General features: G+C 30.5%; 3 protein-coding genes across 4 annotated transcripts; 2 read left to right on the top strand and 1 right to left on the bottom strand.

Moving 5' to 3' along the window:
- The first annotated feature begins 225 nt into the window (after window positions 1–225).
- Window positions 226–3,941, top strand: LOC110812137 (uncharacterized). Of its 2 annotated transcripts, none has more exons than XM_022038822.2 (11): window positions 226–462; window positions 544–678; window positions 1,217–1,283; window positions 1,395–1,491; window positions 1,760–1,856; window positions 1,945–2,028; window positions 2,493–2,533; window positions 2,656–2,721; window positions 2,830–2,889; window positions 3,089–3,140; window positions 3,524–3,941. In XM_022038822.2, exons 1-11 carry the CDS (start codon window positions 303–305, stop codon window positions 3,691–3,693), a joined length of 1,029 nt encoding a protein of 342 aa, XP_021894514.1. In that variant the 5' UTR covers window positions 226–302; the 3' UTR covers window positions 3,694–3,941. The 2 variants fall into 2 exon arrangements, with proteins under 2 accessions (XP_021894514.1, XP_021894513.1); XM_022038821.2 differs by having other exon boundaries at window positions 3,521–3,941.
- A 636-nt stretch (window positions 3,942–4,577) lies between these two features.
- On the bottom strand, window positions 4,578–5,321 carry LOC110812138 (16.9 kDa class I heat shock protein 2-like). Its single transcript, XM_022038823.2, has one exon. The coding sequence runs from the start codon at window positions 5,207–5,209 to the stop codon at window positions 4,736–4,738; it is 474 nt and encodes a 157-aa protein (XP_021894515.1). The 5' UTR covers window positions 5,210–5,321; the 3' UTR covers window positions 4,578–4,735.
- Window positions 5,322–13,656: 8,335 nt separating this feature from the next.
- Window positions 13,657–17,247, top strand: LOC110812163 (putative E3 ubiquitin-protein ligase XBAT31). The gene is made up of 8 exons (XM_022038859.2): window positions 13,657–14,077; window positions 14,285–14,344; window positions 14,482–14,553; window positions 14,636–14,757; window positions 14,875–15,015; window positions 15,118–15,225; window positions 15,556–15,814; window positions 16,474–17,247. Exons 1-8 carry the CDS (start codon window positions 13,898–13,900, stop codon window positions 16,864–16,866), a joined length of 1,335 nt encoding a protein of 444 aa, XP_021894551.1. The 5' UTR covers window positions 13,657–13,897; the 3' UTR covers window positions 16,867–17,247.
- Window positions 17,248–18,084: the final 837 nt, after the last annotated feature.

Here is an 18,084-nt window from a genome sequence, read left to right as displayed (position 1 = left end):
TTATTTTTTATACATTTATATAATAAAATTAATTATATTTTTATTTTTATAAATTATTATTTATTTAAATATGAATATAAATATATTAATTAATAATTTTTTATATATTATTTATTATTATATATAATAATTTAAAATAAATTAATGATTTAATTAAAAATTCAATCATATAAACTGTTGTTCAAATAAAAATATGTTAATAAATAATATATATTAATTAACCAACTAAAATTTAGTCTTGACGACAGAAGTCAAAATGATGAAGAGAAAACTCCCAACTTCAATCAAACTCGGCAAAGGAAATGCTTGAATCAAATGATCAGAGAAAGTTTTCACCTTCTTCTGAATCAATCAGTCGCTGCATAGTCTCTTGCACCTTTGTATTGCTCACTCAATCTGCACTCTCTCTTGTTCCTCTCTTCTTCTCCGCCTCTCCTATTCTTCTCCAGCTGTCACTATCAGGTTCTCGCGGCTGGCCACCCTCGCCGTCTCTATTGCATAATTGATTGATTTTTTTGCTCTGAAACGGATCTTGTTTTGCAGCTCTGCTACAAGTTCTGGCCGTGGGGTTCGGGAGAGTTTGCAGGCGGGTCACTGGACTCCGTGCCTCCGCTCCTGCTTTCGTCTTCTTCAACATCCTCTTCGTTTGGGGTGTTTACATTGCTGTTGTTCGAAAAGGTGCTTATATATAGATTTTGTTGATAACTTATATATAATTGTTGAAGGAACGGTTTGGTGACTTTGACGATATGGTGTTTTCTGCAAATGTAGTTGTTGGAAGGACTGAACGTTTTTGGAGAATAAACGAGAACTAGTTTTTAGGGTTTCATAACATCTTCAGGAGATTTGTATATTTTAAGATTCATTATTGATTAGACGGCGGATGGTGTTGACAAATTCTGCAGTTTATGGTATACTGTTGTAAGGATCAACTAATCATAATTCTGATCATAGTCTAGCAGGTTAAGCTCCTTTGGTTGACACTCGCTGTTTAATTCTTGTATTAGCATTCTTAGACTAAGATGCGAAATGTAGCGTGCAAAAGTTTAAGATCACTGTGCGAAGTTAAGAACTGAGTATACTTTAGCATATCACACGAATGTAAAAATATCAACGTGAATTTTTTGTCTATGTTAAAGCAATTAGCTAGTCTTAATTAATCTTTGGCTTTCCTGGAAGCTTGAGAGCTATAATCGCTTCTTTTGCTGTTTTGCAGCCGTCTCACGCTTAGCAGATATTATCTTTAATGGGGAAATTATCATGATCGTTACTGGATTATGCAGGTTTTTCTCCCTGCTATCTCCTAATCTTCATGTTGGCTTATCATGGTTTTAACTTCTTAGTTGGCTGCATAAATGAAAGTGGCAATACTTACAAAAATGGTTTTGATACAGTATCTTATCAAGTGATCCGGGTTTTGTGGCTTATAGTTCTACTGGTTCAGATGAACTAACTGAAAGTTCAGGTTTCAAAGTTCAGTTTAATGATGAGGTTGTCACTTGTTTCTTTCATGTTTTTTCCCCTCATAATGAGCCTAGCTAGTTTTAGCCTTGATTATTTCCAGATATGCTTCTGTGGTCTTATTTTTTTTAAAATCCATTTGAAATATGTTAATTCTACTTGGATGAGTTTCATGATTATTAGATTCTGCAATCACTTCCACTGTTCCACCTCTTTTCCGCTTCGTGTATTTTTAGTGGGCTTTATGCTATATCGTTTGTTTGTTTGGTAATTGGTCTTCTGTATGCTTTCCTTTCAGAATTCTCTTTCACAAAGGAGAGTAAGATATTGTAAGAACTGTAAAGCATATATAAAGGGCTTTGACCATCATTGCCCGGCTTTTGGAAACTGCATAGGTATTATCAATTAATATTAATTGGGTGGTCATTCGCTGCAGTTTAGCCTTGTCATATGTCTAATGATGTTTGACGAATTATTTTGCAGGCCAAAATAATTATGCTTTATTCATGGTTCTCATAGTTGGATTCATCATTGCTGAAGCTTCTTATCTGGTTTTCTCATCTCAGTGTAAGCTTAGGCTCGGCCTACTAAGTATTATTGAATCACGGTAGGACTTCATATTTCAATCTGTGAAGAAAAACGTTAAGATGAAGTGTCCTTTATAACCTATACATCCGGGGAATTGTGAAAAACCTTGTCAAAAGAAGAAATAGAACTCTTCTCTGATGTTCAGTTATTATATTAATTGCCATATCATGTTATCCCACTTTAATTTAATTATGTCTGTCTTTGTTTGGACTGAATAGTGGTGTCAGCCTCAGTTGCCAACACTTGCTTAGTCTTGCATACATGTTGAGCATCTGCAGATTGAACTTAGTTGCAACTGAATGCACTTTCTTTGAGGGATCCTTTTCATATTTTCTGATTGTTTATTTGATGTGTTTTTGAGATGTTTCCAGTTTCCTGTATTTTAGAAGTTTCTTTTCTTTTTTAATATATATTTATTTGAGTACTTTTTCTATGCCTTTCAGTTGTTAGAAAATCTGGATTTGTAGGCAGAAATATGCCAAAGGTATGTATTTACCCTCTAGGGGTAGCCTACAGTACGGGGTTATTACTTTTTCTAAATTACTTGTCAGCATCAAATAATCACCACCTCTTCAATTCTCTGCCTTTCTTTTGTTCTTGCTGTAGAATAACCCGCCTCAAGTTCTGGCAGTGAGCACAATGCTATTCTCCCTTCTTCAAGTGCTATGGCAGGTTCATATCATCTTGCTTACATAATTCTTGCTCTTTCTCCAAAGATGTATGTGGGAGCAAATGAAAAATGCTACAAAAAATGATTGGTTATATCGTTTATTCATGTAGGTGGGATTTCTCATGTGGCATGTATATTGTGTGTGCTTCAACATCAGAACAGATGAATGGGTAAGTCCGCAATGAGAAGAAAAAGGCTACAAGATATGCATGAAGTTAAACAAATGTGGTGTTTTCAGTAATTGTAATATCCGAATCTCTGTTTAAACTAACCCCCTTACCAACTAATCTGCAGTCATTAAAAAAAAAAGCCAAATTTTCTGAAATATGTTCGATTGCAGTGTTGTAATTCTAAATGATGTAATTTCAGATAAACTGGAAGAAGTATCCAGAGTTCCAGATGATAACTCAGTCTCAATCAGGTAAAAATATTTCCTTAGCATCTTAAATATTTCGAAGGAAAATTACACTTTTAATCTCTATGGTTTGACTTTATACAATTCAATTTTGTATTTTTTTTCTGTAATTGTTTAGTACTTTGTGGTTTGACTTTTTGTCATTTTACATAAAATAATTAGTTTTTTTGGCTACTATCTTATAATTTTTTAGTTTCTCTTATTTTGATTTGGTTAAATTTGAACTCCCATGTTTTGCCATTTTGATGCCTGTGGACTTGAATAAGGAAAATTAAATAGGAGGATTTGAATTATAACAAATCCAAAATGCAGAGGTAAAGCTGTATTTTGTAATTAGGCGACTGCACTTACCTGGCATTAATTTTAATTGAATGTTTTTCTCTTAGCAGGAGAGAGCTTTACTACCGTACAGTTCAGAAACCCATATGATAAGGGAATTCTACAAAATTTGAAGGAGTTTTATAGGATCCATATCTTCAAGGTAGCCGTGCAAGAGATGGAGATTTGGAGAAGCCAGAATTTGGAACTTGAACTCAAGGGTATTACTAAGCCCGTGTAAGAGCTTCTTATCCACGTAGAAAATGGGATACGGAATCATTCCCTTTTGAGGTGATGTGTCAAATTGAAATAGCATACTGAATTAATCTCTTCTTAACGAAGCTGATGAGTTCTATATATCTACTGGCAATCAGGGAATGGTTGATAGATTGAAATTGCTAATGCTTGTACTTTTTTTTTGGGGGTGGGGGCAAAGCACAGTTTACTCCCTCTTCTGATCTTTATTACAGTTTGAAGTTTGTGTTTTTATGTTTTTTTGTGATGGTTCAGAATTCTATGGTCCTAATTTTATGTAAAACTATTAATTTTTTAGGCAATAACTGCATTTGTATAGATTCCTAGAAACAAAGATTGAAATTCAAGGCTACAAAACCAAAATTAGTGAAAAAAAATGATAAGATTGACTTGAGAAACTAATAATTTTAGAGTTCAAAAAGAATTACTGAATTATGACAGAAAAATCAAAGAGGTTTGAGACATAATAAGACCAAATCACAGAAGATGAAATTGTTGTGATTTTCCTTTTTTTTTTTTTTTATTAATTATCATTGAATTTGTGATTGCAATAAACTTTATTGGCTCTAGTATTTGGTTAACAATTTGTTCTGTGAAGCCCTTGAGGTCTGAAGAATCTGAGTCTGGACTTGAAATGATAAAAAGCAGTCTGGTTTAGCTCTCTAGTAGAATCTGCATTTGAAGATAGAGAATAAACAAAGTGTTTCTTGATGATGAAACGTCTAGTCTGAAGTTCTGCAAGTTAATTTTAGGAAGTCTGCAAATCTTTTCCAGAAATTATCTTCGCAAATGAACTTCAGAGATAACACACACACACACACACACACTCTTAATTGTTAATATGTATACATATATATTCAAGAAAACATGTATTCAAAGTCTTTTAAGCTTCATTGAAGGGAAAGCAGAATACAAGACTTCCATTTTCACACACATCAAACACACAACATAACTCTCATAAAGTTTTGTTTTATTCAAATTCAGACTCATGCCACGGCAGTACTACTCTGGGAATCCCATTATCAGCTTTACCCAGATATCTCAATGGCCTTAACTTCAGGTTTCTTCACCTCCTCCTTAGGAACAGTCACGGTAAGCACTCCATTCTCCATACTCGCTTTCACCTGATCAACCTTTGCGTTCTCTGGCAACCTGAACCTCCTCAGGAATGTGCCTTTGTTCCTCTCAATCCGATGCCATTTGTCATTCTTCTCCTCCTTCTCCTTGCTCCTCTCACCACTGATCTGCAGAATCCGACCTTCTTCAACCTCCACTTTCACTTCTTCCTTCTTTAGTCCGGGAAGATCAGCTTTGAAGACGTGAGCTTCTGGAGTCTCCTTCCAGTCAATCCTAACATTGGCAAATGCAGAGGTTTCCCGGGCTGATGCAGGCACATTGGCTAGTGCGGAGGTGAAAAAACTATCGAAAGGATCCCAGGCTTCTAATGACAATGGATCGAACAAATTGGTTCTCTGGCCAAAGAAGCTCGGAATAAGAGACATGTTTCAAGAATTGAATGCAGAGGCTTGCAAGCTGTTTTAGGAATTCTTGAACAATGTGGTTTTCGTTATGGACTGGATGATGAAGTTGAGTGATGTTTAACCTCTATATATAGCAATGGAAGGATGGTTCTGGTTGCTTAGTTGTAACTTGTAAATAGAGAAAGTGAATGATTGTGAAGGAATAAAGAGTCAGCAAGAGAAAAAAAAAGTGAATTCTGGGAGTTTCATGACCATTCTCTTATCCTGTCGTACTGATTTTAATAATATATATATATATAACACAATAATGAAGGATTTTACTCTTCTGAAAGCTTCTTCTGCCATTCGTTGAATTACTTTAGTTAAATTGTAATTTCTTCACTGACAATTGCTTTTTATTTTTATTTTTATTTTTTAGTTTAATTCTGTAACACCTTTATTTGTACTCTTAATACTAAAGTACTTATCATTTTAATTTGCTTTCAATTTGGTAAGTTTTGGATTAACACCAACAAAAAATTACGTGACAGCTGCCTAATTATTGCTCGTTTAACATTAATTTCAACCCACCCGATAACCCGGCCAAAAAGTCCAACCCACTTCGAGCCCACATGAATATATATATATATATATATATGAGAATATATAAGAAAACAATGTTTTAAAAGGCTTCTAAAGCCCCAATTGGGCTTATAAATACACCCACCCCTTAAATGTAAGAGGTTGATTTAACATTAGATTAATTTAATAAGAGGGTGTTTGAATTTTTTTATTTATTGTTAATAAATATTTTTTAAGGACTATGCTCTAATTTTTGTATTTGGTAAAGTTTATAGGTTCTTAAAATAAATACTATATCTTAATTTTTTAGTTTTTTTTTTATTTTATTTTTGTCTCTAACACATTTATTTATTTCTCTCTTGATATATTCTTAAAATTAACAATGTATACAATACTTGTAATAGATTAAAAAAAAAAAGTGCTTTTTCCTTTTGTACTTGACTTTTTATTTAAATAAAAAATGAACACACCCTTTCTACATAAGTATTTTTTAAAGTATAAATAATATATTACGTCTTCATCGTTAGGTATGAAATTAAAGTTCTCATTACAAACTATAATTAAATTCTCTTAACAATTATAAATGTTTAGTAAATTTTGGTTTTTTTTATCTTTTAATTCGAAATGCTTAACTTTTATTAATTAACTATGATTTTAAGTAATAGATTCGCGGTAAAATTTTTATGTTTATGATGGATTTGAAATGATATTTTCGTGTGCGGTCGCAGAATTATCTTATACTATGCCCTTAAAAAAAGACGGGACGTTACAAAATCTCTATAAGTATATACTAAATCAGTGAAAGTGTGCGTGCGCGTGTGTGTGTATACATATCTATGTGCTTAATTGGGGTAGAATCTAAAGTTTTGGAACTTATACCATAAGCCTACAAGTTACAACAACTTTTGCTTTTCAATTTGTGCTACTTGTTTATAAACCTAATTTCCATCGATTTTCTATTGGTTACATACACACACATATATATATATGTATGAATGTGTGTGTATGTGTATATCTAATGCGCACAAAGAAGATATTTTAGTTTAGAAACGTAATTACTAACTGTTGATCCCACACTCTTCATGAGTTTTCTTCTTGTAATGGGAAATTAAAACTGTTGCTTGAAGAAACTACTTGATCATCCATACTTTTTCTCTCTGAGAAAACTCATCCACCTTCGAATTTCTTTTCTGGTTATTAAATCATAAGGACTAAGGAGTTAAAATTCTAATTTATATTAATTACAACATCATATAGTTTATTAAGTGGACCCTGCATAATACGTAGCTAATTTCACAATTCGAAAGGTCAAATGGATCGTTCCAAAAAAAAAAAAAAAAGTCAACTACATTAATGGAGGTTTATGATTAGATTGATTAGTTCTAACAAACACGAACTTATTTTTGCTTTTTGAAATGGGAAAATAAAAATCACTTTCAGAAGTTTGTTCAATTGCAAATATCATATTTTCTTTATTTGTTTTGGTGTATAATTTTCAATTATTGCAATTTATATATATATATATATAATTTTTTTTTAAAAAAAAATTAAATGGGATATTTAGATAAAATCTTAGATATATCATATATAATCAATCTTTGATGATATGGTTGTTATACGATATAATAAGATGTCTAAATGTAATTTATTTTAATAGATAAATTAATTAAATTATTAAATTAAAAAAATAAAAATCAATTATTTATTTACAACAATTGAAAGGTGAGAAATCAATTTTTTTTTAAAGAAAAAAAAAAACTGAAACATCAATCACCCTTTTTATAATGAAGCCTTCCGGAACCTGTAAGTGATTAATTTAATTTCTTTAAATTAATTAATTTAATTAGTTTTTAATTGCTTTACGTATGTCTAAGTATGCATAAATAGAAAGATTTATTATTTGTCCATCTTTCCCGATAAGATATGATCAACTACTCTTCGTTATTAAATTAATTAACAATTATATTTTGAAGTGCATGATCCTATGAATAGAACAAGTGCAATACTTGGTCATGGGTGTGTATATACACCCACATATATATAAACCATAGTAATTAATTAGGTTGTTCATAGCTTCCTCTCAAAATCGAATTACAATTTCACAAAACTTTGTGTTAGTGTATGAATTGTTTTGTCCTTTTATATTGATTATAGTTAAAGACAAATTTTTATTAGAGGTTAGTATTCTTAATGATTTTAACTATATCTCGAAAAAAAAAAAAAATTATAACGAAATAATAGAATATACATTAAGGTCATTTTATAAATAATGGTTAAGCATTTGTCACGTAACCTTTTAAATGTTTTAAATTGTGAAGTAATAGAAAATAATAATATAAAGAATTAATATGTTCGAAAAAAGTACAAAAATTTTAGTTTATATGATTTAAGAAAAACTCAATTGTAAGAGTATAAGAAAACTTAAACATATTTATCGCTCAATTGTTATTTTTAGACATTAATAGTGGATTTAACGATCACTTATGTATAATGTAATTTATTACGTGCATATTTTATCTTATAACTTAATTGGACTCGATATAAATTTTTAGTTATATTGTCAATTAATACTATAGTATATTAATAGATAGATAGATTTTATGATAACATATGTGTTTTTTATAAATAAATTTAATATTTTTTATTTGGTACAAAAAAAATAAGATAAAAGTAATGAGTTTAATATAAAAAATATAAGAATTAAAATATAATACTAAAATTTCAACACAACTTTTGGTCATAAGACTTAGACTAAATATTGTAGTCAGTGTAGAATTTTAGAACAACATCATGTATTAAGATAATGATAGAGTTTAGAGTCAGCGACGATACTTAATATATAATTTTAAGTTCCGATATTATTAACGTTATGAGATGAGTATATGATTTTAGAATTATTACGAGAACATACAACTATTTTAAGGAATTAAGATAGTATAAGAATTTTAAAATTGCATTAAGTTTTATAAAATATTAGATGCTGAAATCACTCTAAAATTCTAAACATAAAGCATATAATATATTATGTAATTCAAATACAATATATTTTAATATGTTCTCTACTATGATTTAATGTCATTTTATCTGTTTCAATATTTATTTATCTTTAATATTATTACACCTATATACAGCTCGATACATGTGAGTTGCGCATATTTTAAATCGTTTATTACGTTTTCTATGGACTTATGATACTCAATTTCATATAATGTTATTCCCACATAAAGTGCATCCCACATTTTTTTTAATTATGTATAGAGAAATTTAATTTCATAAAAAACTTGTACAATAAACATTATGTTTTTTAGTGAAACATTTTTACCCAAATTATATCAAGAGAAGGGATGTCAAAATATAAATTAATTTAAATGTATGATTTATTTGGACTTTTTTAAAAGATGTGTATACAAATTTTTTTATTAAGGTACTGCCATATAAAACATGCCTAATAGATATATAACACTACTATGCATATATATATATGTATATAATTTTATAATGTATTATTACAAACAACGAGGGTAAGATATTTTCTTAAAAAATATATTTTTTGTGAATAAAAATATAGCACTTCTCTTCCTCGAGTAAATCACACGCAACAAATGTAATGTTCATTAATTAAATGGTTGCAAGTTGAATATATATATATATATATATATATATACACACACGCACACATCACCTGTTGATTTTCTCAATAGCTGCCGTTAACCAACCTAGTCAAAAATCACTACCACTAAATATATATATATATAGTTGAAGACTCGTGTTAAGTCAGGACAGACTTTTAATATATATATATATATATATATATATATCCTAAAAGACTTATTCTTTTGACACGTGGGTCAGCAAAATTGATATTTAGACTGCAAGATATTGTGAAGTAAATGAAATTAAATTCTTAGTTATCTACAATATACAAATGAAATGTTGATTAATCAAATGCATCACATGTTCAATTGAAATTTTTATTTTTATTTACTTTCTGTAAAGAAAAAAAAGAAAAAGAAAAATTCATTTTATAATATTCAAAAAATTAATCAACTTTTTATGGTTATTAATAATTAAAATCTATTGAAAAAATGAGCTCCATCTCTACCAAAACATCGTATATTATTTTATTAGTTACAGCAAAAATTAAAATTAAGATTAATATATATTAATTAGTAATTAATTATAAAAATATATGATGCTTACACTGGGTAATTATTAGATTAGACTTATAAATTATTATAAAATATTTATATATTACAGTGAGTAATTATTAATTAAAAATAATATTGTAACGATATTTTTTAAAATTAGTTTACATTTAAAGAAAAAATAGTTCAAATTTAAATTAATATATATTAAATGCTTATTGTGGATATAACTATTATACACACAATATTCCATTTCTACATTTGTGTTGCACCGTTAGTTGTTACTTTATTGACTATTGAATATAGTTTATATGTAATTATAATCGTAGGCTTGAATTCAATTCAATGGTCTAAAATGCGACTCCTTTTTTAAGCATGTACGTTTATTTGGGAAGCCAAAAGATTCCAATCTGCCAAATGGTAAATTAAATTCTTAAATGTTTGATTTTTTCAACTCTCCTGCTTTATTTGCAAATTAGCCATCATGTTTTTAATTAGTACATAAAATTATCATTCTGTGTTTGTATCATAAGTTGATTTTATAAATTAAAAAAAAAATCTTACTTATTAGATTATGAAATAAAATTATATTCAATTGGAAAGGACTGTCCAAAAAAATTTACAAATTATTATAAATTAATTATTATATTTGTTACATATGTAAAATTATATATTATTTGTTTGAATTGTCTATGGGAGCATTCAATTCTTATAAAATAAAAATATAAAATTGAAGAATATATTTGATTTTATTGTCGTGTTTGATTTTACTAATAATTTTTAAAGAATATTGGTCAGGATGTAAATAAAATATTTTAAATCGTTATATTATATTTATATAAAATTATATTATAAAATATAATGACTATTCTTTTATGAATTTTATAAATTATTATAAATATTTTTTTATCTAAACGTCATATAGAAGTTTCCAATAAATGTTAAATTTAAATAAAAAATTAAAAAAAAAAGAAGGAAAATGGAAGAAAAACTAATTATGGCTAAATATCAATCTGTGAAGGAGATTAGTCAATTTTTGTAATAAAGCTGATGGTGCGATTTACCTTCCATGACTAAACAAAGCTTTGATTTGTATTCATTACTTGCTAATCGCTAATTAGTAAATCTTAATTAATTAATTAATTATCACGAGACATCCATTAATCATGCGATCACCATAAAGATCGACAAGATCAATCTCCATTATGATAATCATTTTGGTCATGATCTTTGTTGATAATTAACCGCGTACAAGTACTATCATACATATACATACATACATACATACATAATCATATACACATACATACAACTGCATCAATGTGAATATATATATATGTATGTATTACGATGATACATGCTTCAATCCGGGGCCCCACGATTGCTAATTATTTCATGATATTACTATTATCGTGCTAAAACAATTAAAACAAATGTTAAAATATATATGACGTTATTAAATATTTATAATTAATTAAATATAATTAAGTTAATTGTAGTATATATACATATATATGTATAATTATAACAATTAGCACCGACATCTTGTCTCTTAATCGTGACTGTTTGGTTAGTAAGATGTGCCAAACTTCAATTAAAAAATGAATTTCGATTTCCCCAATCTTTCTTAATAAATAATGTACATTTTTTATATACAATATAGTATAAATAATTATAAATAGCATACAGTATATTTATTTTTATATTTACAGAATATTATGGGGGTACAGAAATGCTTCGCTTGGAAGATGAATATATACTTAAGAACGTTACTCAGGCAACAAATCGTGGTCACCAAAAGCTTTGGAAAGGTCATTACTGCAAAATTTTTTTTCCTAAGTTTTATTATATATATATATGTATAGTTTTAATATAATATAATATAATATAATATATAGATATGTATATTCTTATCGTAATTACCATTTAAATGTAGAGTGGCGTGGGATTTACAACATTCTTTTTGAAAAAAAATTCATGCTTCAAATTTACTTGAATGGAAAAGTAGACTGACAAAGGCATAACCAAAAGATCAAGAACAAAATCTATGTTTGATCTTACAAAAGCAAATAATAATATCATTTAAAGAAAATAGTGATGTAATAATAATAATAATAATAATAATAAAAGGAATTAGTTTGTAGCAAATAAAATTCATATATAAGATATATTTTGAGTAAAGCATAATTTTTTAAGCAAAAATTTACATATTTTGGTATCAATTATATAATATTTGTATATTAATAATAATATAATATATATTGATAAGAATAGAGAAAAAAATAAATAAAATTATCAATAATATATATAATAAATAAATATAAAAATATTATTATTAAATTTAATTCCAATATATACAAAAAATAAAAAATTATTAAGAAATGAGGAGATTCGATAATTTTCAAGAAATAAATTCAAATACGAATTCTCCTACATACAAAAAAAAAAAATGAATTGAAATATTATTAATTAAAAGAATTTAGTTTAGTAATTTAATGGCATCTTATAATTAATAGTATCATATAAAACACATATATATTAGTAGTTATAAATTTAAATCACATAAATGAGAGTATTTTAAAAAATATTAACATAAATCAATGTGCTAATACTGCCAACAATTTGTTTCACTCGAAAAAAAAAAAAAAACTACACTCAGCATCTCCAGTCACCTAATTAATAAATAAAATTTATATATTTTTTAATAGATCATATTTATTTTTTTTATTTTTTAATATCTTGAAATGATTTTGTTGTACTTATATAATTTTCACTAATTGATTTGTGCTAAAAAAAAAAAAAGGTTATTGTGAAGAATGTGGATGAAGAACAAATTCATGTGGAAAATAAAAAAAAAATTGTAAATTCACTTAATTATTTTAAAATTCGAAAGCACTTTTGAAACCCTTTTTTTTAATTTTTTTTTATCAAAATGCATTTTATATCTTTACAAAGATATTTAATTTTTGGTAAATTATAAAAATTCCTTTAGATCTTAGTTAAAAAAAAAAGAATTATTAATATTTTGACCACACATAAAATTACCCTAAAAATATAAATTACTTTTTTTTTTTTTTTTTCTCAGAGAAACATATGAAAAATTAATTAAAAGTATACAATATTTATGCCTTAAAAATGCATTTAATATTTATATTTAATTAACTGGAATGTAAAAGGAAATTGTAATGATTTTAATTTTCTATCCAATCGCATGCGCCGTGGAGTGATCAGCGGAGGGCTACTTTCGTAATTTCATCTTCCCAATTGTCGGAAAACGACGCAGTCTTGCTCGCAGAGACACTGTCAATTTCTCGGTAAAAGATAAGGAGGCACTGACCACTGACCCCAACAAATTAAAAATAAAAAAAGAGTCAAAACTCAAAACGGGACACATGGGCAATTACGGAAAAGAATATTCCCTGCTCCACTCCTATTGGCTACTACAATTATTTAACTTCCATTTACCTCTCCGCATTGCCATTTTTACCCCTTCAACATCTAACGGCCAGGAACAATCCGAGAGTAAAATTTCTGACGGTCCAGATCTCTCCTCTGAACAATCGGAGAAATTTTTTTATGGGGGCCACAGTATAGTTCTCGGAATCTAAATAAACTTACCCGAGAAATATCTGATTGCTGCCCGGATTCGGTCACAGTAACTGCCCTTTCACTGCCACGGGCAACTGCCCGGTTCTTTATCCAGGCAGCTCCAAACTCCAATACTCGTTCTCTCTCTGGACTTTTCTTATTTTTCTTTTTAAAATCAATGATTTAAAGTTATTTAACCACTGAAAAGCGAGGGGTAGAAGAAGAGGTGCGTGCATAAATGTGAACTTCTTTTCTCATTTGAGGGGGAAAGGAGAGGCCACCACCTCTGGTGAAGGTGGCGTAGGTTAGAGGTGGAGTGCCTCGCCGGCGGCCGGTGGCGAAGTGCGCATCCTCGTAGATACATATACAGAGAGGGAGTGAGAAGCGTTCTGCGTGTGTATATAGAGGGGGGAAGATGGGGCAGGGGCTGAGTTGTGCGGCGACTCACGAGAACGGACTGTTCACTGCTGTGCAGCGTGGGGAGTTTGAAAACGTGCGGGATATGTTGGATAGAGACCCGAGTCTCTTGGACGAGACGACTATGTATGATCGTCAGTCTGTTCTTCATATTGCGGCTGCTAATGGCCAGATCGAGGTTTGTTTTCTGTTTCTTCTTAAGGAAATCTCGTGTTTTCGGCTTACTGTTAAACGGTTTTGGCTACTGGGCTTCAGTTGTCGGAATTTGATTTATGTTTTATTGGATGATCATTCGGTTCTGGATTTTTAGGTGAGGTTTTTAATTATGTTTTTGCGGGGGTAAACATTCTTCATAGATTTTCTGTCTTACGATGATGATTTGCAGATTTTGTCTATGCTCCTGGAACGATCTGTGAATCCAGATGTGTTGAATCGTCACAAGCAGGTATTACGCCGTTTTTGTCTTTGATGTTTTTTTGGAGGTGAATTATTTTTACTTGTTTGATCTTTTAGTGATTCACTTCTTTTTCGTTCTTGACTTCTGTGGTTTGTGGTTTTGATTTCTCCATTTCAATGCATTAGACTCCACTTATGTTGGCTGCAATGCATGGAAGAATCTCTTGTGTCATAAAGCTCATTGAAGCTGGAGCTAATGTACGTTCAAATTCCCGTTAATTTTGCTTCATATTTTGTTTTCTATTTGAGATTTTGATGAGAATTTTAAAAATTTTATTAGATATTGATGTTTGATTCCCTTAATGGAAGAACCTGCTTGCATTATGCTGCTTATTATGGTCATTCTGATTGCCTCCAAACCATTCTGCTTGTGGCTCAGTCTAGCCCTGTTGCTGTTTCTTGGTGAGTCTTCTCATCTCTCAATCAGAATTTAGTTTGCTTGTATGTTATTTTCTGTTCAAAGTAATTTGGTCTTTATAAAACTTGATCGTAATACGGTGCCCTGGGATTGGATTTTAGGGGATATGCACGATTTGTAAACATTAGAGATGGAAAGGGAGCGACCCCGTTACACCTAGCAGCCCGTCAAAGACGGCCTGAATGTGTACATATCTTGCTGGACAATGGCGCCCTTGTTTGTGCCTCTACTGGAGGATATGGGTAATGAATCTTCTGACATTTGTTTAATCTACTTCATTGACTCACAATTCAATTGTTTGGGATTCATGGAGACATTGGTAATTGACTATTCTGTGTTTACAGTTCTCCAGGAAGCACTCCGCTTCATTTGGCAGCTAGAGGAGGTTCTCTTGATTGCATCCGTAAATTGCTAGCCTGGGGGGCAGATCGACTTCAAAGAGATGCATCTGGGTATGATCTGATCTGGGTTCTTTTATTAGTTTCCGTACTAGGATATGTAGATTCTTTTATTAATTTCCGTACTAGGATATGCATTATATAGCCTGTGATGAGGTTTTCTGTTTCGGCTCTTGTTAAAAAAGTGGAAATAATTAATAAGCTGTTCTAGTTTATTTGACGGGAGATGAAGAAGCGCAAATTGGATTAGGATAGTGAACTTTCCCTAATTTACTGCTGTCAATTATCTTTTCTTAATAATAAGATCAGAAGTAACCTGTTTATTGTTTCATTTGAGTTTTCTCGTAAGAATTTAACATTTGTTATGTTGCCATCTCCACGCAGGAGAATACCATATGTGGTTGCTCTAAAGCACAAGCATGGAGCATGTGCGGCTTTGTTAAATCCTTCATCTGCTGAGCCTCTTGTCTGGCCATCGCCTCTGAAGTTCATAAGTGAACTTAATGAAGAGGCAAAAGCACTTTTAGAACAAGCCTTAATGGAGGCAAACAGGGAGAGGGAGAAGAATATCTTTAAGGGAACTGCTTACTTACATCCATCTCCTTCATATTCTGAGACTGGAATAGATGACAGTATTTCTGAGGTAATATGTCATCCTTCACTCAAAATATCTATATATGTTATATAGATGTATGTTAATTTTCAAAAAAGAAAATATATGTGGATCGAATATGGATTATTTATTGAACGGCCTGCTTTTTTTAATTCCTGGAAATTCTTGATTTTCCTTGTCAGGACAAGGAACATGGTTGGCTGTTCCAAAAAACTGAGTCCAATTGTCAACTTCAACTTTTAAGATTGCTGCTTTTGCTCAACTTTTTTACTCTTTTGGCTCCTAAAAGAATTTTATAATCCAAGCGGATTTGAATATTCAACTTATGATATTTTTTGAAGAGTCTTCTGTCAAGACATGGAATGTGACTCTTTCTTGATGGCTAATAGAAGAACCCTAATTACCAATTTATTATCTTATCTTTGCTTGACACACTTTCTTTCTTCGACCTGATCAGAACCACGAAACTTAAACACGATCCTACATCCTTGAATGGTAATTTCAGTTGTGCTCTAGGTATCAATACTTATGAACCAAAAATAGGAGATTGTTAATAACTCTTTCCTCTATGGGTCAAAGGGAATTTTTTTTCCAGAAAAGTTTAATCATTCCACATGCAAAGTTTTGCAACTTCTCAGATTGTTATGGACAATTTGCTGATAAATATGCTGCTGGATCATATAATGCAGGCCAGCGACACAGAGCTATGCTGCATATGCTTTGAGCAGGTATGTACAATTGAAGTTCAAGACTGTGGCCACCAGATGTGTGCACAATGCACTCTAGCCCTCTGCTGCCACAACAAGCCTAATCCAACAACATCATGTGTGAACCCTCCTGTATGCCCGTTTTGCCGGAGCACTATTGCCCGGCTGGTGGTTGCCAAAATCAAGAACTACGATGATCCTGATCATGACATTGATAATACTTCTTCAAAAGCAAGGAAGTCAAGGAAATCCCGAAACTTCAGCGAGGGAAGCAGCAGTTTCAAAGGGTTATCAGCAGTTGGTTCCTTTGGAAAGATGGGTGGCCGTGGCTCTGGGAGAATTGCTGCAGATAATGAATGGGTTGATAAGCCTTGAACCGACCTTGGTAGAATCCAGCAAATTGGTAAAACCTCCACTTCACATTTAAATGAAGAATTCTGATTTTTTTCAGCAAACTAGAAAAAGGGGAGCAAACTCATCAAGGAATCATCGTGGAGCCGCCGGACCCATTTGGTATATATATAAAATATATATCTATCTATAGATAGATTGAGGTCCATTTTGTATGTAGATTTGGTAATAAGCAAAGAAGTGAGTTGCAGGTTTTGGTTGGTAAGTTTGGTAATGGTTGCCGTGGGTCATATTGTTGTAATCTTTGTTTACTTGAGCTTGAAGAAGCATTGTTCTTCTGTTAGAAACCTGAATTGAAAAGAAATTCTTTCTTTTACTCGAGTAACCTAATCTGATTATTCTTCATTTCCCGGCTGCTATTTTTTGAAAATTATATGTATATGTACATATGTAACATGCCTGCTAGGTGTTGGTTGTCATGTGATCATGTCTCTTCTCGGGCTTTTTTGATAATTTATGAACTATGATGTCATGTGAATGTATATATATATATATATGGTAAGTTTTTATATTGTAAAATATTTACAAGAATATATTTATTACTGTTTTCTGTTATTATATATGAAAAAATCTCAGACAAGTCAGGTGGGGTTTGGATTATGTGTATGTATGGATTTGGGACCCAGAACTCATGATCTGACATGATGTGGACACGTGGAGGAAGATGGTGGGCCCGAAGGATAGAGTATAGAAAATGGAAGGACACCTAACTCGTTGAGAGTGTACTGTGTGGGGGCCCAGCTTTTGGTTGGTTTTGGCCTTGGCCTTTTGTTTTCTTATCAAGTGTGCAGTGTGTCTCTTTCCAACTCCTGATGTAAACGCGTCATTGACTTTCTTCCAATTTGATGGGTACCATTTGGCTTCCGATTCTGCCACGTGTATGCTTAGTCAGTTCTCCCTGATTTTGACGGTCCGGATTTAAGGATGAATAATGTCGTGGATTTGAATTTTATATTTATTGTTGCTATTTTTCTTTTACAAAAGATACTTTGATAAAATTATTGAAAACTTTATTGGTGAATTATGCAAGGGAAATAAATAAATAAATATATATATGTTTTTCATAAATCAATTTAAAGTTTATAATTTTATAACTAATGAGTTTTTGTCAAAAATATAGTAAACATTTTCTTATGAACTATTACTTCGTCATTTTACTTTCGTTTTTTTTACCAATTTATG

The sequence above is a fragment of the Carica papaya genome, chromosome 2 (assembly GCF_054855325.1).
Source record: "Carica papaya isolate Zhongbai chromosome 2, ASM5485532v1, whole genome shotgun sequence".
In the NCBI taxonomy this organism is placed as follows: Eukaryota; Viridiplantae; Streptophyta; class Magnoliopsida; order Brassicales; family Caricaceae; genus Carica; species Carica papaya.
The sequence above is the reverse complement of the archived record's forward strand: the minus strand, read 5'-3'. Positions and strand labels throughout refer to the sequence as shown.